At 33.5% G+C, this 27,859-nt stretch overlaps 1 protein-coding gene across 4 annotated transcripts in view; it reads right to left on the minus strand.

Moving 5' to 3' along the window:
- Positions 1 to 27,859, minus strand: part of NPAS3 (neuronal PAS domain protein 3) — a 1,088,750-nt gene that overhangs the window by 539,441 nt on the left and 521,450 nt on the right. For all 4 annotated transcript variants that reach the window (XM_051977274.1, XM_051977273.1, XM_051977276.1 and 1 more), the window contains one exon: positions 24,360 to 24,442. In XM_051977274.1, the coding sequence (XP_051833234.1) occupies positions 24,360 to 24,442 (83 nt within the window). The remainder of the gene's footprint in view (positions 1 to 24,359; positions 24,443 to 27,859) is intronic.

Consider the following 27,859-nt stretch of genomic DNA (forward strand, 5'->3'; position numbering starts at 1 on the left):
TTTTAAAATAAATCTACAGACCTCTCCTAACTTAATAATCATAATAATCATAATTGGCATTTATATAGAAACTACTACATGCCATGTACTATTCTTTAGAATTCTTTAGAATTAATATCTCATTTGATCCTCACAACAATCCATAAACGTAGGTACTATTATTATGCCCATTTCACAGTTGAGGACATTGAGGCAAATAGATTAAGTGATTTGACAAGGATCAGTAAGCTGGCATGTGGCATTTACATAGTTCCTACCTGTACTACAATTGTTTCCCCATCCATCAAGCCTCAGACCAGCTCCCCCATCACAGACATGTATCCTTTACAAAAAAAGCCAAAAGGATTTTCCCAATACAAATCACTCCTTTTCATTTCCTTCTTTACAAATGAGACACTAGAATAAACCTTCTTCATCCAACTAGGAGCTAATTTTTTTTAAGCTGTGGGGAAAAAAAAAGAAGAACTGCACACATTTTTAAAAATGCTGATTTTTTCTCAAGTAAGAATGATTTATTTGATGATAAATTGACAATGACTAATCCTAGCACTCTTCACAGAGTTTTCTGAAAGGGAAGATCATTCCCTCCCTCCTCAAAAGCTAATCTGTTCATATAAAGGAATGGACACAGGGGTACCAAATCCTAAAAAGGTAGCATCTGGAGAAATCAGCTTCTGCTAATGGGAGCTCCATCAGTTGGAGCCATCTGGGTGGTATTTGTTTTTCTGTATTTGCTATAATAAACATCACTGCTATGTCTTATGCCCAGAGTGTGAGAGGAAAAAAGAAACTGATGTGGGTTCACTCTGAGAAGTTGTGAAATATGAAAATTTATGAACAACAGATAGAGAACATGATAGAAATGGTTCATGTTATAAAATTAAATCCATTTTCACTTTTGAGGCTAGAGAGATGAAATACACCTACACATTTCTGTGTTGTTAGTGGGCTGGTTTTATTCTTCCTCATCTCCCATACAATGTTCTGGGTTAAAGAGAATATAAAATATTTTCCATATTCCTCATGCTAATTATTAGGATTTAACTGATAGCTACCCCCAATGTCCTGAAAGTATCATACTTTAATCTTTTTGTCTTTGACTTGTACATAAACCTCTAATAGATGGCCCTCCCCTAAAAGTCTTCTTCATAATTAACTCTCACATATAAGGGGGGTACTTAAAAAGTGAACAAATGAGAGATTAGAAATGCATTCTTTCAGTGATATTATTTAAAAGCTGGTAGGATTTTTTTTCGTATTCAAGTTAACAACTGGCATATTTTTGCATTTCCAATATTGTCTTCTGGCAGACTGCTTCATGTAAATAAAGCAGAAGAATATAAAATCTAAAGAGAGGGAACAATTTGAAGGTTGTTTTACTGATTCTGAAAAACCCAAACATGAAAATTTTTTGGAGTAAATTTCATCTCTGGGATTTTAATGAACTAGGAAATCTCTGTTTATAAGGAATGAATGAGGACTATCTGCCATTCTAGAAATAGGGAGAGAACTCCTTTCTTTGCTTATTATTTTTTCTTATAAGCATCCATAGGAATGGATGAGCATTCATGTGAATCCTTTAGGAAGAATTGTCTGCCCCTTCAAGGGTGTATGACATGGGCACAGTTAATCATCACTGTGATAAAGCAATTAAAGTTATCCACAATTAAGACCAAACCAAATGTAAGTAATCAGAAAATTAAGGGGAAAATGACATTATGATGGAACTGTGTTTTATTTAGATGACCTCTTGGCTAAGGAGTCTATTTTCATGTCAGCACATGGGGACTTGGGTGCATGGCGCATTAACCCTATTGGGAGTTCTGCATGTAAATGTCTTCCCCGAGTGATGAGAATATACCTTGGAATCATTTATTACCACTGACTTCTTAATCCTACTGCCCACAACAAAAAAAGAAATTAAAGACAGAATTTTCACAGTACACATACTCTCACTAAGACAGGTCACTCTGGAAAACATGCATCATTTTTAATTTTCTTCCTCATGCATTATTTTTAATTTTTTCCAATATACACAAACAGATATTGATAGGGAAGGTGGGATGGACATATGTTTGTGTATACTTCATGAATATTAGCTCACTTGGGAAATTTACTTCTATTTGCTAAATCTTATTCAATTTATAGCACCTTCACATAGAAAGTACTTAGTTGCCCTAGAGAATGCATAATGACAATAATAGCTCATATTGACATACCACTTTACAATTTACAAAGGACCTGTTTCTTCAAACTCGGTGTTAGTTGATATCATCATAGCATAGAATTAAAGTTGGAAGGATCTTAGAACCCCTCATTTCAGAGACAAGAAAACAGAAAGCTATAGTCAGAGTCACTCACCCAAAGTCACACAGAGATTTGAACCCAATCCCACTGATTCCAGATTTATCATTTTTTCTGTGTCTAAACTGGAGGTCATTTTATATTGAAGAGAACTAAGTTATGGAGGGATAATATGGCTTTCTCAAGGTAACACAGGTATTAGGTAACAAAGTTAAGCTTCGAATTCAGTTTGAATGTCTACCAGTTTAGCTACTATCCCCTACAACATTTTATAAACAGAGAACACTCCATTGTATGTGTAGATAGTATAGCTTTCCTGATGATTTTTTGTTCTATACTTGCAAGTAAAATGAATCATGTTGCAAATACTAAAACTAAAAAAAAGTAAACCCTGTAGCAAGGCTCTGAAAAAAAAACTATAAATAAAAAGATATTTCACTAATTAAGTGAAATCCCCTGAAACATAGGGTTTAGATATAATCTAATGATTTGTGATCCTTGAAATGAAAAATATTACCTTCTTCTAGATCAATATTATGAGCACAGTTAAATAACTATAGGTGGTTGTAGTTTTTTATACACAGATTTTTAAAAATGGTTTTTAGGTAAAAAATATCAAATCAATTTTAAATATTTCTTTTCAGCAATTGTGATGAAATAGATGATGAGGATGAGTTGAGGTAACAGATTAAGTAGAGGACAAAGAATCAGAGCTTAAAGGGACTTGAAAATTCATCTAGTCCCAAAGTAGCTGATTGGCTACTTATAGGCTGTGTACCCACAAAAATCTATAGTGAGGACCAAACCAGATTTAAATGTAATTGGGAAATGTTTAACAAAATAAAAATACAATACAACACAGATAGTATTTTTCTACATCTAGATATGACCTGTTGAAACTCCTTTCTGTTTGAACTGAATGGCACTAAGCTAGTCAACATACTCATATGAAAGATGAGGAATCGGAGAATTAAGATATTGTGATGTTCCTAATATTACATGGGAAAAACCAATGTTTGAACTCATGCTTCAACTCCAGAGCCAAAATTTTGATTTCCCCAATGCTACCTATTTTCTAACCTGATTTTCTCTTCATGTAATGGTTAATATTCTTTAAAAACAAAACAAAACAAAACAACACACAAATTGCCTAATTCCTGTTTATTTTTCTTTTTAGAGCCTTTGAAAAAGATAAACCCTGAAATTCCAGACAAATGGGAACGACATTAAACACAGTTTTCTTGAAGTGACAAAAATGAAAGGGGAAAAAATGTGTGTGTATATGTGTATATATATATATATATATGTATGTATATATACGCTATATATATATATGTATGTATGTATATATACGCTATATATATATATATATTCACATATATTTGTATGTGTATACACACACACACACACACATATATACACATATATGTATGTGTGTTTGTATCCTCCTACAGGCTCTACAAGCTACAGAAAGTCTACATTTCTGTTAATGACCTATTGCTTCCATCTGATTCAATCCAGCCCACTGGCTATGGAAATGGCAACACTCAGCAGGAGATGACAAAATGGTCAGCAAACAGTGCTAAGATATGTCATTTTCTTCAAATACTTTCTGGGGAATAAAATGACATGCTTTAGAATGTTGTCTCCTGCTCAGATCAAATATTTCTTTATTAAACAAAAGTGCACACACTATAGTTTCTATAAAAAATATAGGTTTATGTATGTTGCTTCCAGCTTCAACTGCAAAACAAATCAATATTTGATTTCTCCCCCCTGCTTTCCTTCTTTTTCTTCCGTCCCCCCTCCTATCTCTAGCTTTGAATTTGTTTCTTGGTATATACCTCCTTCAGCAGCAACTATTTCCCTATCTCCAAGTAGTTTTGGATTGAAAACTTTTGCTAACTGGACCCAGGCTAAGATACTCACTGTGACTTCATTAGGTTCTAATCTTTGAAGTCTACAAAACCGAGAAGCCTTTTTTTGCTACTTATTCTACACACAGCATCTCTGTCCTTAACCACAATCTCAGTTCACTTAAATTTCACAAATATGAAAAGAATCAACAGTTTTGGGGTGACAATGATAAAAAATACACATTACCTCTTTTCTCTGATGGAAAGGGACCTCTGGCTTTTATGACTATCTCAGAAGAGAAATGATTATTTTTCCTTTGTGACCCCCCCACCCCTTACCCAAAGTGTCCCACCATATTGGATTTGATATGTAAAGCTAGGAAAAAGGATAAGCAATCAGTTTATCACTCTGTTGTTGAAAGTTTCCACACTAATTTACTATCTCCTGGGTAACAGGAAAGGTTGCTCTTCCTTTATCCAATTTTTATAGGGCCTAATATAACTTGTCTTTTTTGAAGATTCCCAAAAGTCTGTAAACTCCCAAATTCTCAATTCTTAGAGGAAACTGGTGTCAACTAGAAGCATTAAGGCCTGAACCCTGGATATTCTTGAAGGAGCAATTGTGCTTTTTGAAAGATTAAGATCTGACCAGGTTTTGCTTTAGGCTATTATATTTTACCCACCTAAATGGGATCTCAAGAGATGACTCTATCCATCTTACTATACACTATTAAATAATGACTGCCTTTTCCCCTTGATGCTATGATTTTAAAGAATATAATATATGAGAGTGAAATGTCTTTATTACCAAAAATATAATCAAAATAATTTCAAGTCAAATCAATAAACACTTATTAAGGGCTGCTCAACAAGCAGCCCATGTTTATTATAGCAATCAGAAAAGAGAATTAGACTATCCCAGAGGGTCATTAAGTATTTGTTTAGCAACCTAGGTGTTCACCTGCTCTTACTACCATTTTTTGATGAAGGAAAGAATCACATTAACTTGTGTTTTTGCTTTTGAATTTATCCAGCAGTCTAGACTAACAACATAAGAAACTGGTCTGTGAAGATATTTCAACCCTAAAAAAATTTTAGTCATCAAGGGGAAAATATTTATATTATTTTTCTGTAATCCTACTTATATTTTCTTCTTTTTCATCCCTTTCAAAGAGGTATATCAAAATGATAAATACATATAATATAATGCATAATCATATTATGTAGTATACAAATAAAATATATAAACATATATTTTAATATATAAAATATAAATATGTGTTTCCAGACACTTGCCATGATTAGTCATGTCATTTCACATCATATCACATCAAATCATATTCTAAATTGGCAAGTGTCCAAAGATGGTTTACATGTGCAAGTACTATATACAAGACACTATATCAGAAATGGGAATAGTAAGAAAGTAAGATCCAGTCTATGCCTTCAACAATCATACAATTATGTATGACTTGTTCAGCTGAAGGGAGAAGGAAAAGCTTCAGGGAAGAGATGAGCCTTAGAAGAATTCTAAGATCCAGGATTGGGGGGGGGGGGTGGAATTCTGTAATAAGTAGGAGGGACAGTTTAAACAATAGCACAGATGTGGGAGGGGAGAGGAAGAATAGGCAAAGATGTGTATTTCAGTGTGGGTAGAATATAGAGTATTGTGAAGATGGGCAGAATGACAGAAGGCTGGAAAGAAGGGAAGTTGTAGAGAGCTTCTATTACTAGGCTAAGAAATTTGTGTTTCATTCAGTAGGAAGGAAATCACTAAAGATTTTGGAATATAGAGTAAGGACCAAAGTAGCACATCTGGAAGATTACCTTGGCTAACATGTGATTAGAGGCACAGAGACCATTTAGAAGTGTATTACAATATGCTTCCAAAGAGATCTTTCTAAAGCACCTTGCTAATCAATAAATGACTGGTTTCCTATTACCTGAAGGGTCAAATATAAAATTCTCTATTTGGTATTTAAAGTCCTCCATATCCTCACCACCATCTATTTTTCCAGTTTTTTTATACTTTCCTCCTCTTCACCTTTTTGAATGACTCCTAGATGGCCAAAAACAAAACACTCCATCTCTCACTCCAGGCAATTTCTCTGGCTGTCTTGTACACTTCAGTAGAAACCAGTAGGAAGACATAGGTTAAGATGATTGGAGATGGCCCCAGATTCCGTGACAGACCTCGATCTTTTTAAAAGAGGCTGATGACTTTGCACAGCCCTGCCTCACTTAAATCCAATCCACTTGCAAGTCAAGACATCACCCTCCTAATGTTATTGTCTCTCTTCAAGAAGGAAAGAACAGCAATCTGTGCTTAGAATACTCTCCTATTGTCTTCCAGAAAGCCTTTTCTAAGTCCTCTTAAGTCTAGTATCTTTCCTCTTTTCATTTTATCTTATTTGTCTTTTATTTGGCTTATTTGTACAAATCTGTTGGCTTATTATCTAACATTAGTTTATAAGCTTTATGAGGGCAAGGGCTATCTATTTCCTTTTAATATTGTATCCCTAGCACTTGGCACATACTATGGCAAAAGCCAAATAAATATTTGTTGACTAAATAAATGTTTATGGAATAACTGGATAGTCTTTGGAAAAAGTGATCAGTTCTAAAATAAAATAATTTTGGTGACAACAGAAATACAGGGGAGATAGGAAAGATATATTGGAAGTGTGATAAAGAAGAACTGACTTTAGTTTGGATATAGATAAAGGAAAGGGAAAATAATTATTCAAATCATTATTTTTACATTTAAACCTCTAGGTTATATATACTCAAAATTGGGTTTTATTTCTATTTGGGCCAGACTAACCCTTAATGTAATCTCTATAAGCAGTCCATGCTTGCATAGCAATCAGAAAAGTGAATTGGACTATTCCAGAAAATTACTAAGTATTTTTTAGTAACTTAAGTGTTCACCTGCTCCTACTCACCCCCCTTTTTTTGGATGAAGGAAAGTCATATTAACCTATGACTTGCTATCTTTTTACCAAATAGTCTGGTCTAGCAACATGAGAAACTGGCCAGAATTTAAATATTTAAGGAAAAAATACAGTAGTTTTCCTTATTCCTATTTTTGTATTTTTCCTCTCTCCCTTTTCTTTTTTTTCTTTTTTTTTGTTTTCTTTTTTTTTTTTTTAATAATTTTTTATTGATAGAACGCATGCCAGGGTAATTTTTTACAGCATTATCCCTTGCATTTATTTCTGTTCCGATTTTCCCCTCCCTCCCTCCACCCCTTCCCCCAGATGGCAAGAGTCCTTTACATGTTGAATGGGTTGCAGTATATCCTAGATACAATATATGTGTGCAGAACCAAACAGTTTTCTTGTTGCACAGGGAGATCCTCTCTCCCTTTTCACATAAGTACATCAAATGGTGGATATGTTTGTATATGGATGTGTGTTTGGATGTATGGATATGTGTGTATATGTATGTTTGTATGATATAAGTAGATAGTTATAGATATAGATATATTTCCAGAATAGGTTCATTTACTATTCATTTACCCTTGCCTAAGAAACTCAAACTAAGTCATATTATATCATATCACAACATATATCACAGCACTCTCTAAATTGGTAAGTGTCCATCTGCTGCTTAAAGTGCTTGCCTACTAAAATGCACCAATTTTAAGTGCCAGCAAACTATTAGATATACCTTGAGGAAATAGAATAGGGCCATTAACGTTCTTTAAGCAAATGTCACATCTCCCCTTTCTCTTATACCCATAGGTTTAAAGTTTGTAGTAACAATCTATGGACCCTGTTGAGTATAACTGAAGAAAAACTTCTCTAGTACATTTTAAGGATCTGGGTTAAAGAAACCATTAGAAATCATCTATTTTGAAGCTTGAGCTTCTGTAATCATATTCTTTCCATGACCCTTTGAATGAAACTACTGTCTTTCCACAGTCAAGGCTCCTCATTAAATTCTTTTTGAGTGTTTTTAGGAAACTATTGGGGTCATTATAGCTGTAAAGCATAATAATATGTAGAATTTATACTTTTATATCTGAATTTTAAAAGCATATTTTGAATTAATTCTGTGTCTGTCAATTGTTCATCCAGTGAACCATGATTCAATAAACTCTCAAATTTAGAATTTTCATCCTAGACTTCAAAATGATTACACTGTGTTAATATTTAATATCATGCTCTTGACTTTTATGGAACTGTAGAGATAAGCAATATCCACTTGAACATTTCCCTCTCTTTTATACCACAATTAAAGATAGTCTCCATTATGTTATCCCCGTCTTATAAATAAAGATCTAAATGATAAATCCATCCTTTAATACTGTTCCAGGAAGAAAAGTTTGTTACTCTAGATCTCCTTATATGCTTACTTTTCAGATAATAAGAATGCTTTCTTCTTTGTCTTGGCTGACAATAAAATTAAGTGTCACCTGCAAATATAAGCTTAAACCAAGTGCCAGGTAGCATTTATTTTCTCCTTTTGATTTGTTTTTGCTTGGTTTTTAATTTTAATTGTACTCTTTCATATCATATTTAATTTAATAAGTTGTCTCAAGCCCTTTTTGATATATAACACATGAGTACAAATAAATAAATAGATTTATTGAATTAAAGAACAAAGCAAACTTATTTTAAGATCGATATTGGGTCAGAAAAAATATAATATCAATCATTTTTCACATTTTAATCATTTTCAATAATAATAAAATTTCAATAAAATAGCAAAAAGGATTAGAACACATTTTATCAGGCAGCTGCATGATTCAATATAAATTAACTTTTTGTACTTTTACCAGCAAATTAAAATATTTTAGGTATAACATGATTTTAATTTGATATATGATATATGACATTAGACATCATGTTAGTCTTTTTTTTCTTTTTATAATTTACAAATAGCTCTGTGTCTCCATATACTTAGATATTTAGCCATTTTCTACTTTCTATACTTCAAAAGAATCCAAATATAACATCAGAAGTATTTCTACCTCTCAAGTGGAGAAGCTATTTGGAAAATATAATAGCAAATCTCCCAATAGCATGCCAATCACTTGGCAGCCTTCTTTGTATTTCTTGTATCAGGAAATAGATTGATGGAGACCACAACTGTCCTATATAATTTTTTTTTCTTTTCCATAAAATAATTTTATTTTTTCTTTTAATTTTTAATGGACTTGTGTCATCTGTGTTTAATTTTAAAAGATGTTTTAGATACACTCTGGAACTATGCAGGGTAAGAATCCTAACTAAATAAATGACGCATTTTAATTAAAATGGGCAAACCAAATGATCATTTTAAGAAAAATATTAGCTATAGAAACAAGTTGTAAAACATACTTTTTTTCATGATTTAGTTACTTGCAATATGAATATAATTTCAATAAAATATGGCAAAGAAGATAGGAAAACATTCTAGAGGATAAGGTTTCCTGCCCAACAGTGACAGGAAGGCTATAAGCAGTTATTAGGCACTTACAGTGTGCCAGGTATTGTACTATGTGCTAGGAATAAAATGAAAGACAAAAAGAAGTCTCTAGTCTCAATGAGTCCACAGTCTAGAAAACCAATTATGTGTAAACAAAAAGTATAAAAGATAAACTGGTGGTAATTGACAGGTAAGGCATTAAATCAATAGGTTCAAATCTTTCAGTTAAGCTAAGAACACAGTCAGTTCAGACATTTCAATACCCCAAAAATTCTGTATAAAATTAAGATTATATCAGGGGATCCATGGATTTCATGGGGGAATCTCCTTTATTATGAACTGATTCTTGGTCAAGGGAATTCATAAGGACCATAAAATGGTTTGGTCTCTGACAACTTCAAAATACACCAAACTCTGTCAGAGACATAGTAATTTCCCAGGTTGATCTCCAAGACCAAAGCCAAAAGGAAAACAGTGACATGACTAGAGGCCACCAGAGGTATTCTAGGATTAAATTTTAAAGTCAAATCTTCAATAGGGTCACTTTGGAGATGGAAGCTATCTTATGGCTAAAGTATAAATAGAAGTCATGAGAATACTAATTCATGGTCAATTCCAAAAGACATTAAAAAAAAAAAAAACTAGTCAATTGAGAAGAGACCAAGTAAGGTACACAAAAGGACTAGAAACTGTCATATGAAGATTTAATGAGGGAATTGTGAATGTTTATTTTGTAGGAGAGAATGCATTGAGGTGGGATTGGAGAGATCATAGTAGTTAACTTCAAATTGTTAAAGATCTATTTTATGGGATTAGACTTATTTGATTTGCCCCCACAATGAGAAATTTAGAATAATGGGTGAAAATTGTAGAAAAGCAAATTTAGGCTTGAAGTAAACAAAGTTTTAGAAGTATTCCTAAGTATAATGGTCTGTCTCATGAGGAAGAGGTTCCCCATTCTCAAAAAGCTACTGGCAAAGACTGATCCCTTGTCAAGCATATTTAAAGAAGATTACTGTTCAGAAAATGACTGAGACTAATAGTTCTGTGAAATCGTACACTTTTATCTAGACACAACCTTGGGAATCATATAGCTAATAACCTAATTTTACAGATAAAATGACAAATTTCTAAGATATGAAATAACTTGATTGAGTACCTGAGCCAGAATTTGAACCCACATCCTTGGACTCAAAATCCTCTGATTCAGTCTTTCCACCATATTATAGAATTTAAAATTTGAAAATAACAGAGGGTAGAGAAATTCAGGTAGTAATAATCCCCTATTTCTTCAAGGAGTCTGGGAAATCTGGAGATCAGAGATCTTGTTATTTTGTTCTGAGATAGCTAAGTGGTTCAGAATACAGAAGTTTGGACTTAGAGTTCAAAGAAGTGTTTGAGTTCAAATTTTGCCTCAGATAGTTAGTTGTGTGGCTCTGAACAGATTGCTTAACTGCTGCCTCAGTTTCCTCATCTATAAATTGAGGATAGTAATAGCAGCTACTTCACAGTTGTGGTGAATATCAAATGAGATGTTATCTTATAAGGCATTTTGCAGACCTTAGAAGTGTTATGTAAATGCGATTTCTCTCTCTCTCTCTCTCTCTCTCTCTCTCTCTCTCTCTCTTTCTTTCTCTTTCTCTCTCTCTTTCTCTCTTTCCCTTTCCTTCTCCCTGTTTCTCTATGTGTGTCTTCTTTCTATCTCTCTCTGGTACTCTGTCTTTCTCTGTCACTCTCTGTGTATCTCTGTGCATCACTGTCCCTGTCTCTCTCTGTTTTTCTCTCCTCACTTACCTGATGTTGCTAGGCACTCTGGTGTTGCTGCAATTAAGCTCCTGTTAACTTAAATTTTATAGCAGTAGCACTGCTTCAAAACACCATTTTTTGATGCTGTTCTTATAACACACCCACTATCACCAACTATAATCTAGTGGCAAAAGACTATTATAAATTCATTTTACAGATTAGGGAATTCAGGTGCAGAGAAATAGCCATTGTCAGAATAGAGAAATTTGGCTGCCCTGAGTGCCAATCTGCACATTCCACTACCTGCTTAGGAATTTAGTAATTAATTGACAGATCTTTAGAATCCTTATGTTCCTCCATTAGGTTATAAAATGAACATCTATATAAAGTATCCAAATTATCAGCTATCCCAGTCCTTTCCTAAGAATTCTCTCTGTTATCTTTGTGGGTATATTTGTTAACCATTTAAAATACTACCTAACCCTGACATCAAGTGCATGTGAAAGAAAGTATAAAGATCAACATACTGAAACTTGCAAATTGTTTTCTATATTATAATACCCACAAAAAGACTTCACATCCCCAAATTCCCATAACTATCCACTTCCCTATCCAATTTTCTCACTAGTCCTCTAGCTCAAAATTAAGAAGATATATATTTCAAATGAAGCAAAGTCTCTTCTTAGGTAATCCCACATACCCAATTTACATGAGACTCAAACAATAAAAAGAAATACTTGGAGGATAGATCTACCACCTGATTTTCTTTAAATTTATAGGAAGTCGTGTAAAATAACAGAAAGTATTGAATCTAGGGACAAAGACCTGGATTCAAATTTTATTCCTTGTGACTTACTTCTTTAGTTACTCTGGGCAAGTCTTTGACCTTTCTAGGTTTCAAAGTAGCTCCTCAATGACTTTTTTAAGGTCCTTTTTACCTTTAAACCTACTTTATGGTGCTCTCCTTAAGATTCTTAAGGGCTGATTAATTTCGAAAGCGAGGGGCAGATAGATTGCACAGTGGATAGAGAGGGGCCCTGGAATGAGGAGAACCTCACATACTTCATGTTTATTAGCTGAGTGGCCCTAGGCAAATCACTTAACCATTTTTTTTTTGAAGACAAGACTAGCTTTTTGAGGGAAGACTCTGTTTCATTTTTGTGTTTGTATCTTTAGTGGTTAGCTCACTTCTTTAAACACTATACATATTTTGCCATTTAATTTTGTTTGTCTGTTTTTCATCCACTGCATCAAGGGCCATTACTAATGTTTTGACTTTGTCCTGCCACTGTACTTGGAGCAGAATCTGAACGATAGAGTGAAGCTGATGACTTTGTGTGGTTCTGCCTCACTTAAATTTATTTCATTTTGCAAGTCTAGAAATCACCCCTAAGATACCACTGGTTCTCTTCAAGGACGAAGGATGAACAACAACAATAACAAGTTATGCTTTTTCAGAGCACAGCTGTTTTGTGTGTGTGTGTGTGTGTGTGTGTGTGTGTGTGTGTGTGTGTGTGATTGCCTTTCTTTATAATCCTGGCACTTAGCAAAATGCATGGCACATCACATTTTTTTTAAATAAATGCTACTTAAAGGGCTGACAGACATAAAAACTCACAAACCTATTTAATGTGAAAGTTATTAATTATTGACCTTCTTTCATTCAAGAATGAGATAAGACATAACCACTTACACCCCAATGTGCCAGCTTCACCAATTACCTGGTCATAACTCTTACTTTATCCACAATCTTTCTTATACTACTTTGTGATGAACTGTGATGCACTTTTTACCATCAAGAGTCTTGTAATTTTGCAAATCAGTGCTGGCAGGTTACATGCCAAAATGCAGAGGAATCTCTGTCACGTTCAGACTATGTAAAAAACCATTCAAGGCAGTTCTCCAATCTCATCTTGACACTTTAAGGTGCCCTTTTAGTCATGACAGAAAATGAATATTGTGTCATTTTCTTGTTACAATCTGGATAATGAGGGAAAATATGTGAATTTCAATGTCTCATCAACATTATAATTTATAGTAGTGAACAGTGAACTCTTTCCACCTCCTGAATCTTCTGAATTTTGATTGGCTGTTCATTCCATTTTTTTCTGTGCAAGTTGATGAGGCTGCGGAGTATGAAGAGAGGAGCAAAAACAAACCAAATTACTGTCTAAAGGAAACTTTGATTTTGGAGTCCCCTTAAAAACTCTAATTACATTTTCCCTACTTAGATTATAGCTACACATAATTCTATTTAGCATAGGAAAGCTACAATATTATTTTGAGAAATTTTTTTAATGAAGTGTTCCTTTGTGCTAGGTTTTCTTTATTGTGAGAAATTTTATTATAATACATTATAAGAAAAGTTTCTCTTTAAAAACCTATTTCAATGTTTTTACTACAAATTAATAATCTGTCATCTATTAAGCCCTGAAAAATTGATAGGTTCCTTAAAATGATGGTCCTGCTTCTTATATAGTATTTGTGATTTGACAGGAATATGGAGTTATGGGGAGTAGATGCTATAGGACATCTACCACGGAGATTGTAGCTCCTTTCTGAAATCACCAGTGTCCCCTTTCTGCTTCTAGGGTAGAATATGCACAACAGGGATTTAAAAACTCTTAGTATTTTCTCAGAGTCCATTGGATTCATGGTTACATATTCCAAGAATTTGGGTCTTACCAGAAAATATGCCCGATGAAAGAATAGAATTGGAATAAAGTGTACAAAAATCTGGCTCCCAAGTATGGTTCCTCTGCTACATGAAATTTTAAAGGGACATGTTTCTTTGCTTCAGTTTCACCTTTTTTTTTTTTTAAACAAAAACATGTTGCTAACTGCCTTCTATTTCTACCTCAAAAGCTTCCTATATAAAATGAGATGCATATGGAAGTCCTTTAAACTCTTGAGAGAAAAGACAACACCAATATTTAAGAGGATGTGGAATGAAGAGAAATAAACTCTTGGTTCTAATGTGCTGATTTCTTTTTTTACACCAGACTTTTTGAATGTATTGATAAAAGATCCTGATGAGGAAACTCTTTTTAATTCAGATTGACACCTGATCAGCAATTTACAACTTGTGAGTTTATAACGAACAAGTGAAAAAATGAACTTGCCCAGGAACACAAAGTCTGCATATGGAGAAGCAACACTTGAACCCTACTCTGAGGCAGCTCTCTCCTTTATGCCACTGTTGGTTCTCTTGTAAGTTAGACTTACATTTACTTAAAGCAGTAGGGCAAGATAGCAATGACATGAGTGTTATAAAATAATAAGCAGAGTGTTATAAAATAATAAGCAGGTATTATAGCCTTTTGGCCAGATGTGGCCAGACTAATTGTTGGCCTTTTTCTTCTTTCCAGCTGTGATCAGGAGAGATGTTGATAATAGAAGATCTGACACTTCCCTTTCCTCAGAAACACCCTGAATTATGAAATGTTCAATGCTAGATTAGCTTTCATGAGTAAAGATTTTTCTACATTCAAATATAGAAATGCCTGGTGGTACTACAGATCAGCCAATTTTGAATATTTTTTTTTTAAGTAAGGTTTCAAGTTGCAATGTAATAATTTAGTCCTCAACCTTTGATGCCTCAGTTTTTTAATTTGAAAAACAGATCTTGGAATACTATGAAGATCAATAAGATAAATCTTGGCAACCATCATTGAGTTTTGTTGATAAAAGGCATTAACTATAAAACATTAATTTAGATAAAAAGACATGCTAGTTTTAGGGTAACATGTATTTCATTAAAACCAAGCAACTGTTGAATTTCAGCATTACAGGTGAGGTAACCAAATGACTACTCACATATTAGTTTGCTGGATTAGATAATGAATTTGTCAGGTCTCTCATAAGTTGTAACTTAGAAGTTATGATTTATTCATACACATATCTTTTCACATCCACATAGTTCCGTTTAAACACAGGTCAGTAACTGATAGGAGTTGCACATTCAATTTACACCATTAAAAGCACTTCCCATAATGTTCAGTGCTCTGAACTTGGCACCAAAAAAAAAAAAAAAAAAAAACAGCATTCTTTGGAAGGATTTTCTGGGTGCTTTTCTTTTTTAACAAAAATACTGTAAACCTTACTTTCAATTGTTTTACAGCTCAATTGATAAGGTGTGTTCTCTTTTTTTGTTTAAGAAAATTTAAAAGCAACTAATTTAAATATGCAAAATTATCTTGAGTTGTTCATACGTGAACTTAAAAGCCGTGCAACACAGGAAAATTAAGTAATTATGCCTCCAAGTTATTTACTGCAATTAAGCTCATTTATCATATGCAAATTAGTGCAAACTGGTCTCATTAGTTACTAAATTACTCAATATGAGCTGAACAATGTAGCACTCCAGTTTGTAATGAAAAATCCCTGTAGAGGCAAGCAGTATCAATTAAGCTAATTTGCATATGCAAATATATTCACTAACTTTCTCTTTTTTCTATATTTAGTTCTATATTTTCTTATCATTCTGGATCATAGGGAAAATACAGGGTCATTTATCCTTTTCTTTTTCCTTAGATGTAAGTTAAAGAAATCATATGAAATATCACTGTCATTTATTATTATCCCTGACGTCCAGCAGGAACCCAGTTTGCCAATGATTCTTTTTTTGTTATTTTTCATTTTCATTTAATAACAGGAAAGTGTCAATACCACAGATGATGAAAATGAATTTCCAGATATCTCATGAAATAGACATTGGACCTGTAAGTCTGAATATCTGTTGGAAACACATTTTTTCCCCTACAAAGCTCAAAAAAATGTTGATTATGATGACTCTCAATAAAATAATAATCAATGCTCTCTAATTTCCTAGGATTTGAAGCACCTAGGATGTTGTTGCTTCTTGGCCAGATGTTTCAACTGACCAGATAAGCTTGTGGCCTTTCTCTTTATTCCAGCTGTGATCAGGAGAGATGCTGATCTGACACTTCCCTTTTCTCATAAACACATTGCTACAAATTGTACTCTTCCCCCATAAATCAGTCATTGGTTAGGTCTCAGAACTTGACTACAGAATTTTGACTGGAGAAGCTTGACAAAATAATAGTGATAATATATGTGACGAGATGTTCTTCAATTACTTTTTTTTCAATTCCTACTAACATTTTTTTTTTTTGGGTAAACATTTCTGGATATTAAGTTTCTGCAATTCCTATGTGTCTATTAATAAGTCTGAAGATTTTATATACATATATATATATATATATATATATATCATAATATATGCAATTGCCTGACAGGCAAACCTGTGTGCTAGGGACTGTATTAAGTGCTTTACAAATAACAGGGTTGTCCTCCTAACAACCCCAAGAGTTAGATCCTCTTGAAATCCCCATTTTGTAGATGGGGAAATGAGTTAAGTGATTTGCCCAAAGTTATATAGCGAATAAATATTTGAATTGCTTTATCTACTGTACCACCTAATTGATTATATCTTAGTAGTGAAGAGCTTTCTAGTATTGTATGTACCCTGGATTTCTCAACTATTAATTTTCCTTGTTGACATGATAATATTTTCTTTGAAAAATGATGTATATGGGGAGGTTTGGGAATAGATGAGGCAAGAATATAAAATGAGGCTAGAGAATGAGTCAAGAAGATCTGAGTTCAAATTCCATCTCAGATATTTAGCAGACTAATAACTGATCTCATTCCCACTTTTACTGTGAGGATAAAAATGAGATGATATTTGCATGCCTTGAAGAGCTCTATAAATGCTACCTATTTTTATTATTATTTCCCTAAGCCCATAGGTGTTTTTGTTTTGTTTTTGTTTTGTTTGTTTGTTTCTTTTCACCAAACCTGTTAATCACTATGGCTTAACCTGAGATTAAAGACCTCCTAGAGCTTGGCTCCAACTTAAATTTTCAGACATGTCATATTAGTCGATTCTTTTCTTCTCCCCCCAGTTGAAAAGAGTTAGAAGCTATTCTTGGATCATATTATATTTTTCCCTCCCTCCACACAGTGATAAAGTCATTCTCTTTGTCTGGACTACATTCCCACTACATGTATCTATTGAAATTTTTCTTCTACTTCAAGCCCCTGCTTGGGAACTGAGTTTTCTATTGAGCCTTTTCTAATTCTCTTAATGCAGGATTCCTAATATGAGGTTCATGAATTGTTTTTGGTTTTTTAAATATTTGTATTCCTTTGAAATTGGTTACCTTTGTGTTTCTCTCTGTTATATTTTATGCATTTAAAATTATTTTGAAAAAGTATTCATAGATTTCAACAGACTGACAAAGTGGGTCATGACACCAAAAAGATTAAAAATCTATGCTCTGATTAAAAAAAAATACCTTCCTCTCAAATTTCCTGAGTCCTTCATGTGGATCATCCTTATTTGTTTAGGTGTCAATTTGATGTTAATCCTCTTGATGACAGAATTAAAACAAAACAAAACAAAAATACCACTAGTGGCTACTAGAGCACCTTTTCTTGTAATTAGCAATAACAGCTATAATTTACGAAATATTTTAAGCTTTGCAAAATGCTTTACTTATTTTATCTTCAGCACAATCCTGGGGGTAAGGTCCTATTATTATTCTCATTTTATAGATGAGGAAATTGAAGAAGCTAGTGTCTGGGGCTAGATTTGAACTCAGAGAGGTGGGGTGCTTCTCATTAAATAGACTTTATTAGAATTTTTCTTCATTACGTTGTACTTTCCAAAAAAAAAAAAATTGATGCAACTCTTATTGCTGTGTTGATATGATGAAACTCCCTGTTTCTTCTCTCAATAGGAAGACATTTCTTTCAAAAAAGATGTACTGTGTTGTAATTCTTAGAAGCATTTGCCCTGAAGTTTCCTCTGACCATGGGTGACATAAGCTATAAGACATTAAGACATATGCATCAAACCACTCTGTAATGACTGTTCACAGGGTCATATTGGGGCCTTTATAGGAGGTCCAAGGCACACACAGTCATTACAGAGGAAATATTGTGATCATGAGACAAGATTGGCCTGAGAAATCCAAGAATTACAATCTTCTGAGTTGTTTGTTTGTTTGTTTTTCTGGGAGGTAGTCTGCTGGGATTCCCTTTAGGAAAATAGCCAACTGTGTGCAAAAATGAAGAGTCCTGGATTAAGAAGAAGCTGAGTTCAAAATCTGCTTTATATACCATGCAAACCTGGGCAAGTTATTTGGTCTTTCTCTGTCTCAGTTTTCTCATCTATAAAGTGGGAATGATGGCATCTACTACACACAGGACTGTGGTGATGATCAAATAAGATAACATGCTATAAAGTACTTCGCAAACTTTAAAGAGCTAGCTAAAATACTAGCTATTATTACTGTCAATAATTTATTAACAGTAATATAAATACTACCCATTGTTACCAACAATAACAGCAATGTAATTATAACTACTTTTTGGATCAGACACAATGGAGTGAAATTCAAATACATGTAACAAAACATATATTAAAATATTTTTCTCTCTGATTTCCAAATTCAGTTTGGTCCTCCTGAGAAATGGATGGTCCTGAGAAAATCCTAGGTGGTACCAATGTTTGCTTCAATTTCTTCATCTGGAAAATGGGATACTTAAGGCATGGACCTTCCAGGATTGTTGCGAGAAAGAAATGAAATAATATTTAAAAATGCTTGACAAATTCTCATTTATTACTATTTTCACACCTTCTTTATTATTGTGATAATAATGATGATGATGCAATGATCATGAATTTAATAACAATAATAATAATACTAATAAGAAAAACTAATAGAACTTCTCTACCTAAAAGTACTCTGGAATTTTGTATCCTGGTCAAGTCCTCGGGATAATCACCTGAGGTTTCTAGAAGCAAAGTAGATCTGTTGCATCCCCTGTGTTTTTCAAAATTACTTTTTACAAACACATGCTTTGAAACTTCCTGCCATAACTTTTATGTATACACAGGTCTTGTGTTATTCAGAAAGTCTTGGGAATATTATTATTCTCCTATTTTAAAAAAAATACATCCTTGCTTGACCTCAAATCTCAAAATCACAGAGTGACAGATTCTGAGTTGGAAAGAACCTTATTGGTCATTTAGTCCTCCAAAGAATCCTTATCTAACAACTCCAACAAATGATCATCTAGTCAAAGAATCTTCCATGAGGGGAAATATATCACCTCCTAACAAAGCTTATTCCCTTTGTGAGCAGCTTTAATAATTAGGGAGATTATGCTGACATCAAATTTACATTTGTCCCTTTGCCATCTCCACACACTGCTCCTCATTCTGTTCTCTAGGACCAAGAAGAACAAGCCCAAACCCTTTTCCACATGACATCTATTTAAATCTTCAAAGACAGCTTTCACATTCTTCTCAGGAAGCCTCAGGGCTTCTTGTCTTTAAGCTAAACATTCCCAGTCAGTGATATACCAAAATTCCATTGCCTCCATTCCATAAAGGAAGCTTTTTTAAAAAGAGGCAGTGTTAAAGCTAGACATATATCCCATGCTGAAAGTCCTATGCTAACATAGATAATACCTGTATTTAATAACAGACACTAATTTTTTTTTTTTTATCATTCCAAGCTCACTGTAAAATTGGATAGCTAGAATGGTAGAGATTACTACAAACTATTGGTGGGATAAATAATATATGTTTCTGTAGGCTCATAGTAGCATGGCTGACAAATCAAGCTGACATACAACCCCTCCCAGTTCTTCATTTTACAAGGTTTGTTTTGTTTGTCTTGTTTTTAACACCTATAAGGTGTGTAAAACAGCATTACTGTCTAGTATGCAAATATGTGATGGCTGATTTTACATTTCTTTTAACACTAACATAAAGTATTCTTTTAGAGAATGGAAAATAAAAACCACCAACAACCCTTGAACTTAGGCTTCTGCCAAGGATGTACAAATAATTAAAATACTCCATTCATAATTTTGACACCTAAGGGAAAGTCACTGGTTAATTTTATGTTTTCCTAAGATTATATTTGCTACCATTTTGCATTTAGTTAAGCTTAGAAAAACACAGAAAATGTAAACACATTGTACAGTTCTTACAAAATAAATACCCTTCACTTCTCTCCCTTCTTAAGGATGACAGGATAGAGGAGGGTTAATGGACCACTTAGGATATTGCTGAATCCAGTGACAAGAGAATCTAATCTCTGCTCAACAATTTTTCTGGCATGCAGGAAAGACTGTTTGCAAAGAAGACCTCTTATTTTTGATATCTTTTGACTTTTCCATCTATTGTACCACAAAATATAATTCCCCATTTTGGTATCTTGACCTCCTAATTGCTCTTGATCCTCATCTGACTAATATAAGCCAAAATAAGACTATATTGAACTAAAAATACCTTGGATGAGACACAATATATACAATCTACACTAATATAGTTCTAAGGCTAATCATCCTAGAAAGCCTTCAACTGTACTGCAGATGGCACTTTGTGCCTCCTAATCTCTAGTCCACCACAGCTTTAGATTCAATCAGAGGATGGCAGAGACGATATATTGGGCTTAAAATCCTCGTCTGGAAAATGATGGTAAGATGAGTAGAATGATCACTGGTCATTTTTCTGGCAGAATAATCTTTGGCTGTCTAAATGATCATAATAATAATTATTATTATCCCGTTCACTTTACATAAAAGGCAACACAAAATTCCAAGGGATCCTATAAAGTTGTAAAGGAATGAAAATATTGTTTCTAGAATAATGGAGTGAGAAAAATTTAAAAGACCACCATGTTTAATGGCACTCCACCATCACAGAAAGTTCCATTCTGTTACACTATCCTTCTTCACTACCCTATACTAATTGGTATCTGATGTCTGACGGTTTTCTTGTCATGATAGAAACCTCTGTAAAATAGAAGAACTTACATACTATGGTATAGAATATACTGAATGCATTTCTGACTGAGCTTATGGTGTTTGGGAGTCTCCAGGGACAACACCTACAAAATGTACAAAGCTACAGGGAGAAGACCTTCCCTTTTGGACTTGGACTAGCTCCTGCTCCAAACATCAAAAAAAGGTTTCAATTCACTTCCAGCTGTCTGAAACAAGTCACTTTTCCTGAAGTATTATTCCATTTCCCCCCTTTCTTTCTTAATATAATATTAATTTAAACAAGTGACCACTCAAGTTTCTATCCACTCCTACCACAACAATCTGAACTCATCCCTTAAAAATTCTTGAAAGTCTTATAAACCATGGGTGTATCCTGTTCCTCTCAGCTTTATAGATGAAGGTGATTCCCATGCAGCTACAATTAATAAATATTTATTAAGCTCCTACTATGTGTCAGGCACTATTTTGTTACTATTGAGTTATGGTAACGTGCCTGATTCTTTGTGAGTTCCCCATTTAGAGTTTTCTTGACAAAGATAATAGAGTGGTTTGCTATTTCCTTGATCCTAATCCCACCAGTGAGGCAAAAAACAAAAACAAAAACAAAAACACTGCTGTAGACATTCTCACAACTTTAGCGGGGAAGACAAAAGTAAGCAAAAATGTACTGACTAGCTATTGAAAATCTTAATTTAAATGCTTAGGACTTTCCTGGTTATGAAGTAAAGTAGTGATTTCAGATTTCTCTTGCAAATGTATCCTCCTGTTCACTCTCCCACCCCCAGGATCTCATCCTCTTTAGCTTTGAATAATTAATTAGATTCCCTGCCTCAAGTCTCTTCACATTTCATTTAATCCCTCCCATATCTGACCAAATGATTTTTCCTCCTGGAATGTCAAATATGAACTTTATTTGGCATCTGAAGCTCCTCACAATTTGGCCTCTTCCTATCTTTCCAACTCTTAACATCTAACTTTGCTCCATACACTCCAGTGTGGTCTAGCTAGACTAACCTATTTGTTTTTCATCACAGAAGTGCTTTGGCTAGGATTGTTGCCCTGAAGTGCTTTCCCTTCTAAATTCTGACTCTTCAAATGCCCAGTTTTCTTAAAGACTTTGCTCCAGTTTCACTGCTAGTGCCTTCCCCCTAAGGCTATCTCCCACCTACTCTATTTTTCTTCAAAGTACTGATTTAAGAGGCCAGCAGTGGATGAAATGCCTGGCCTGAAGTCAGAAAGGTTTGTTTTCTGAATTCAAATCAGACCTCAGACATTTACTAGCTGTGTTAGACTGGGCAAACATATTTTGCCTCAGTTTCCTCATATGTAAAATGAACTAGAGAAGGAAATGGTAAACCACTCTGATATCTTTGTCAAGAAAAGCCCAATAGCGGGTGTCAAAGAATTCTGATAGTTCTAAAACAATTGAATAACACTTTTTCAAGTTCCAATTCCCTTTTGCTTTTAGACTATAAACTTCTTGAGGGCAGAAACTGGTTTTGTTTTTGTTATTGTTTATTTGTTTTTCTTTGTGTCTCAGATGTTTATCATAGTGCCTGGAGCATAGTAAGGATTTAATAAATGTTTGTAGATTGATTCAGTCTAGTGTATTACAAACCATTTCACTGAGTCCATTTCCTTCTTTTTTTCCTGATTTTTCCCCTTCTCTTCTCACTGCCTTAAAGCCTCTAGTGGAGAATAGTTTCTCTTGTATTCTCTAATTACTGCTATTTAATACAATCAGGAGACTAATAGGGCTGAAAATGGGCCCCACTTTTCTTTGAAAGCTGGCTTAAATAAGATGTGAGTGTGGTCTATAACCATTGTTGCTTATGACTGAATACTTATGTATATTTTTCCTGCTTTCAAAAAGATTTCATGTTATGGGTTGGTGCTATTTTCAGACTAATATTGACTATTCCACTAAATTTTCCAAGCTTTGTCCACTTTCGCTCATAGGATAAAAATCTGGAGAGCTCTTTAACTATCTTGAGCTTTCACAACATATAATGGAAGGAAGCAAATTGTATTGGTTTCAGACAGAGCAGATACCAGAATGATCAAAGGGAAAAAAATCTTCAACAAAATATGCATAAGAAAATAGAAAAGAGAAATGAGAAGATCTAGCAAGAAATGCAACCTCACTACTACATTTGAAATATGCCTAGTCACATTTCAAGGATTACTGAAAATCACTTCTTTTTTGCAGAAAGTGGCAGCATCCAGGAGGGACTTTGCTTAGCTCTGAATGACCAGGGAAGTCTTGATTACTCTTACTTTTATCTGAGCTAGCCTCAGTTCAACTGAGTTGAAACTTAGCTACAAAATGAGTTGTATAACTTTGCTAGATGCTTCATATTCCAAAATGACAGAAAGTTATAAAATGCCTTCCAAAATTAAAAGGTGGTTTTGTTCATAACAGTTCTCATCTCAGAAGCAAGAAGAGAAACTTCTGTAGATAAAAATTGGCATGTTGAAATGATGACAATAATTTTAAGAAACACTGATGATGATGATGATGATGATGATGGTAAGTGGATACCCCATCCAAATATGAATCTTCTAGACAGTATTGTACCTCTATTGATTTCAAAAAAAGCTATTAAAAATATTTCCATATCAGTGCACTGATGAGAACAATAAATAGCACTTGTCTTCACTTATTTTAAAAGCATTTTGTCATTTTTTCTCTAGCAATTTTGTAATAGGATGGTAAAAAATTCTGGTATTAGAAACATTCATGATCACCACCTAAAGCTGAGAACATCCAAATTTGATAACATATGTAAAAAAGTCACATTACCTTCATAACATAACTTTGCTCTTACAAAAATAATATATAAATATACAAAAATACAAACATAAAGAGATATATATTCACATACAAACACAATATACACACAATTATTCTGAGAACAACCAGCTAATACAGTGTGAGTCAACTAAATAGAGCAATTCATCTAAATTATTACAGCACAAATAATACTTGCCCTCCCTTTCTTAATAACACTCTCAAGTGATGGCTTTCTAAAAAGAAAACAATGCATTTGTAAGAATCTCACCAATCCAAGCAGAAACAAAAGTCCAATACAGAGCTGGATTCCAAGGCAGCAACATTTTCTATACCTATTGATTACTCTTGGTTAAAATATGTGTGTACATATATGCACATATATGTATATATGTATAGGCACGATTTTTTTTTATTACCTGTAAAATGTGGCTTCCCAGGTGTGCCTCAAATACTTCAATGGCTAGAGCACTAGGGCTTCTCCTTCGTTGGGCACCTATAACTGAAAAAAGAAAAAAGATATTGCAGTGAACTCATGTTTCCAGTATAACTTCTTTCCTGGTCATGTCACTGGTTATTTATTGGTTTTATGTAAATTTATAGAAACAGTACCTGATATAAATTTCTATTTTGACTTGTACTACTACCCCAAGCAGAGCTCAGGTTTAGCTTTCAGTGGCTTCAGCAACTACAACTGCCAAGACAAGTGAAAAACAATACCCTAGAGCACATTTTGTCTTAGTTTCCAGGGATATTTCTCCTGTACTGAGACCAACTACATATATGTATGGGCCACTAAAAAATGAGTACATTAAACCAATATTATATCTGCTTACAAATTCAGGTGACTTTAACCCAAACTTGAGAACACAGAGTTTGTAAAGCCAACCAAGGCTTAAGAAGTTCTTTTACATACACATTATTAAAACTGAACTAAAACTTTAGGGACGTTCATATGTATCTCTGTCTGGGGAAAGTATTAAAAACACAGCTGACAATTTAAATATATATACATATATATATATATATATGTATATATATTTAAAAGACTATTTAAGAAACAGTATCCATATGTGATGTATTTGTTCCTGTTTACTTTTCCAGAGGGCAGAGAAGAGCAGAGGAGGCAGCCACCAGGGAGGGTGGTTGTGGTAAATGACTCAATACTCATGGAGTTAATTCTTATTAAACATTGCAATATATAAAGATTCAAAGATATTTCATGACTTTGAAAACTTCTACTGTCATGGATTCAATGCTATATCTTTACTACATTGCAGATTTATTTAAAAAACATGCCATCACTGGAAAATATTTAGTTGGTTTTTTAAAAAAACTAATAAGCAACTTATTCTGAAGGGACTAAAATAAAGTCAGTGTTCATTTTTCATAGCTACTACCAACTTATAATTAATATAAACCATTAGTATTCATATGTAGTATTCAGTTAATGCAATATCAACACAATAAAAACTTTTGTACATATTTCTAAAATAAAATATTTGTCAGCATAAACGTCATTTTACTTTACTGATTCATGAAACAGAAAAAAAAGAACAGTTACTATATCAACTACCTAAATAAGTTAATTTATTTTATTTTGCAACTTTAAATTGCTATAGAAATGTTAGCAGGATGATCAAGAGAATGATGATATTGATGATGATGATGATAACAATTACATTATTATTCCAAACTTGTTGCTTATCATAGTGTAAGATCTATTTTTTTCCTAGAAAAGAAAGATTTCAGGAAAAGACTGGTTTCTGGAAACTAAAATATTCAAAATACTCAAAGACCTCTTTGCTCTCACTAATATGTAATTTACTCCAACCATGTAAAAAAGCAGCCATACATGCCTTTTCAAATTCTGTGACTCATATTATGTCTTCCCATAAGTTTGCCACAAGGAATTCACTCTCCTTTCTCATCCTTCAATATTGTGAGTATACTAATAGAGTACTTTCTCTTTCTGTCATCACTTTTCCCTGCAATATGATTAAACCAGACTACTTTTTCTGACTAAAATATATTTTCTTAATGATAACTTTTACTTTATAATTCCTCAAAGTTCTTCCTGGGTTATACCCTGCTCATGTTCACCACATCCATCTTCATTGCTTTATATTATATCCATCAAGGTATATGATATACATTTTATTTATTCATGGCCTATTCTATCCTTTCTTACTATTAGTATTAATAATATTAGCATTATTACTGATAGTATTGGTAATAATAGTAATTAGTATTAGTGATATTAGTATTAAAGATTGGAGCCTTTGTTTCAATAGGATGCTTGAATATTAAAAGGTAATCCAGTCTATTTTCTTCAGATGCTCAATCAATTGGAATTTCTTGAGGACATACTACATTCTAAGCACTATACCTATTATTACTATCACCTTCTGGTCCAACTTATTACCCATGAGTATTATCTGATCCAGCAAGAATAGAAAAATTTTATAGGTTTCCCATCTAAATAAAATGCCATATACTGGTCAAAAAACTTTCTTTATCCATTTGGACAAGCCAACTTTTTTTTTTTTGATTGTTGGACAGGCTTCGAAAAAACAAACAAAAAACTAGGATACTGACTATAAAAATCAATAAACTTTCTTGTCACAAATGCACCAAAATGTCATCTTGTTTTCTTCTATTTTCTTTTTCTATGATTCTATTAGGAGGATCTGAGACAGAGAGAGAGACATAAGCTCGAGATTAGCTGGTTCAAACTTTCATTTAAAAAATGAGGAACATAAGATCCAGAGAAGTTAATTAATTTGCTCAGAATCACACAGGTAGAACCAGGATCCAAATTTAAGTTCCATAACTCCACATCCAGCTCTATTTCCATTGTATTAAATTATATAAGACTCTGAAGGTTTCCATTACAATTTTCTATATAACACAACTACAAGGCAGATAGTATAAATATGATCCCTATTTTTACAGATAAGAAAACCTAGACTAATAATAAGGTGATACATAATATTTTTAGGTTTGCAAAGCACCTAAATATTATTACTTCATCTGAGTCACACATAAAAAAACCCTCTAAACTATTACCATTGTTATTATTCTTCTCATTTAACAAATAAGGAAGCTGAGCCTCATAGAGAATGAATAGTGTCAAAGAGCTAGACTTGGAAAGGACCCCAGGCAGTCTAATATATCCATTTTACATGTGAGGAAACTGAGACAATGCTAGGATAGTTAAATGACTTGGCAAAATTCACATAGGTAATTTCATGCTTATGTGAAAGGTTGAATTTGAATACAGTTTGTTCACTTTCTAGAGTCAGTACCTCTTTCCACTATATCACACCTGTTCAGGTATATATAGCAAATATAAATATAAAAACAGATAGAACTTAGATCTTCCTTAATTTGAAGTCCATCACCTTTTCTACTATACCGAATTTCTCCACTGAGATTAAATAATTTGTCAAAGGCCACTCAGGTTCAAATAGATGGTAATTGGATAGAATGCCCAATCAGAAGTCAAGAAGACTTCTCTTCCTGAATTCAAATCAGGTTTCAGACACTGTGTCATTCTCGGCAAATCACTTAACCCAATTTGCCTTGGTTTACTCATCTATAAAATAAATTGGAGAAGGAAACAGCAAACCTCTTTATGTATCTTTGCCAAGAAAATCCCAAATGGACTCACAAAGAGCTGGACATCATTCAACAACAATAGCTATCCAACTATTAACAAATTATCTCTTTCCCCATGCTACAAGTATTTAGGTCATAGGTGTTAACTACTCTGTGGTGTATTTCTTTTCATGAAAGAAAGGTCTGCTTAATAAAGTTTGAGGGGGCCTACACAGTGAAGTTTCTAACCAACTTGAAGAAACTGATTTACATTGATGCTACTCCTTTCATAGCAAATCTGTGTTACTGTATCCTTTCC

The sequence above is a fragment of the Antechinus flavipes genome, chromosome 2 (genome assembly GCF_016432865.1).
Source record: "Antechinus flavipes isolate AdamAnt ecotype Samford, QLD, Australia chromosome 2, AdamAnt_v2, whole genome shotgun sequence".
NCBI lineage: Eukaryota > Metazoa > Chordata > Mammalia > Dasyuromorphia > Dasyuridae > Antechinus > Antechinus flavipes.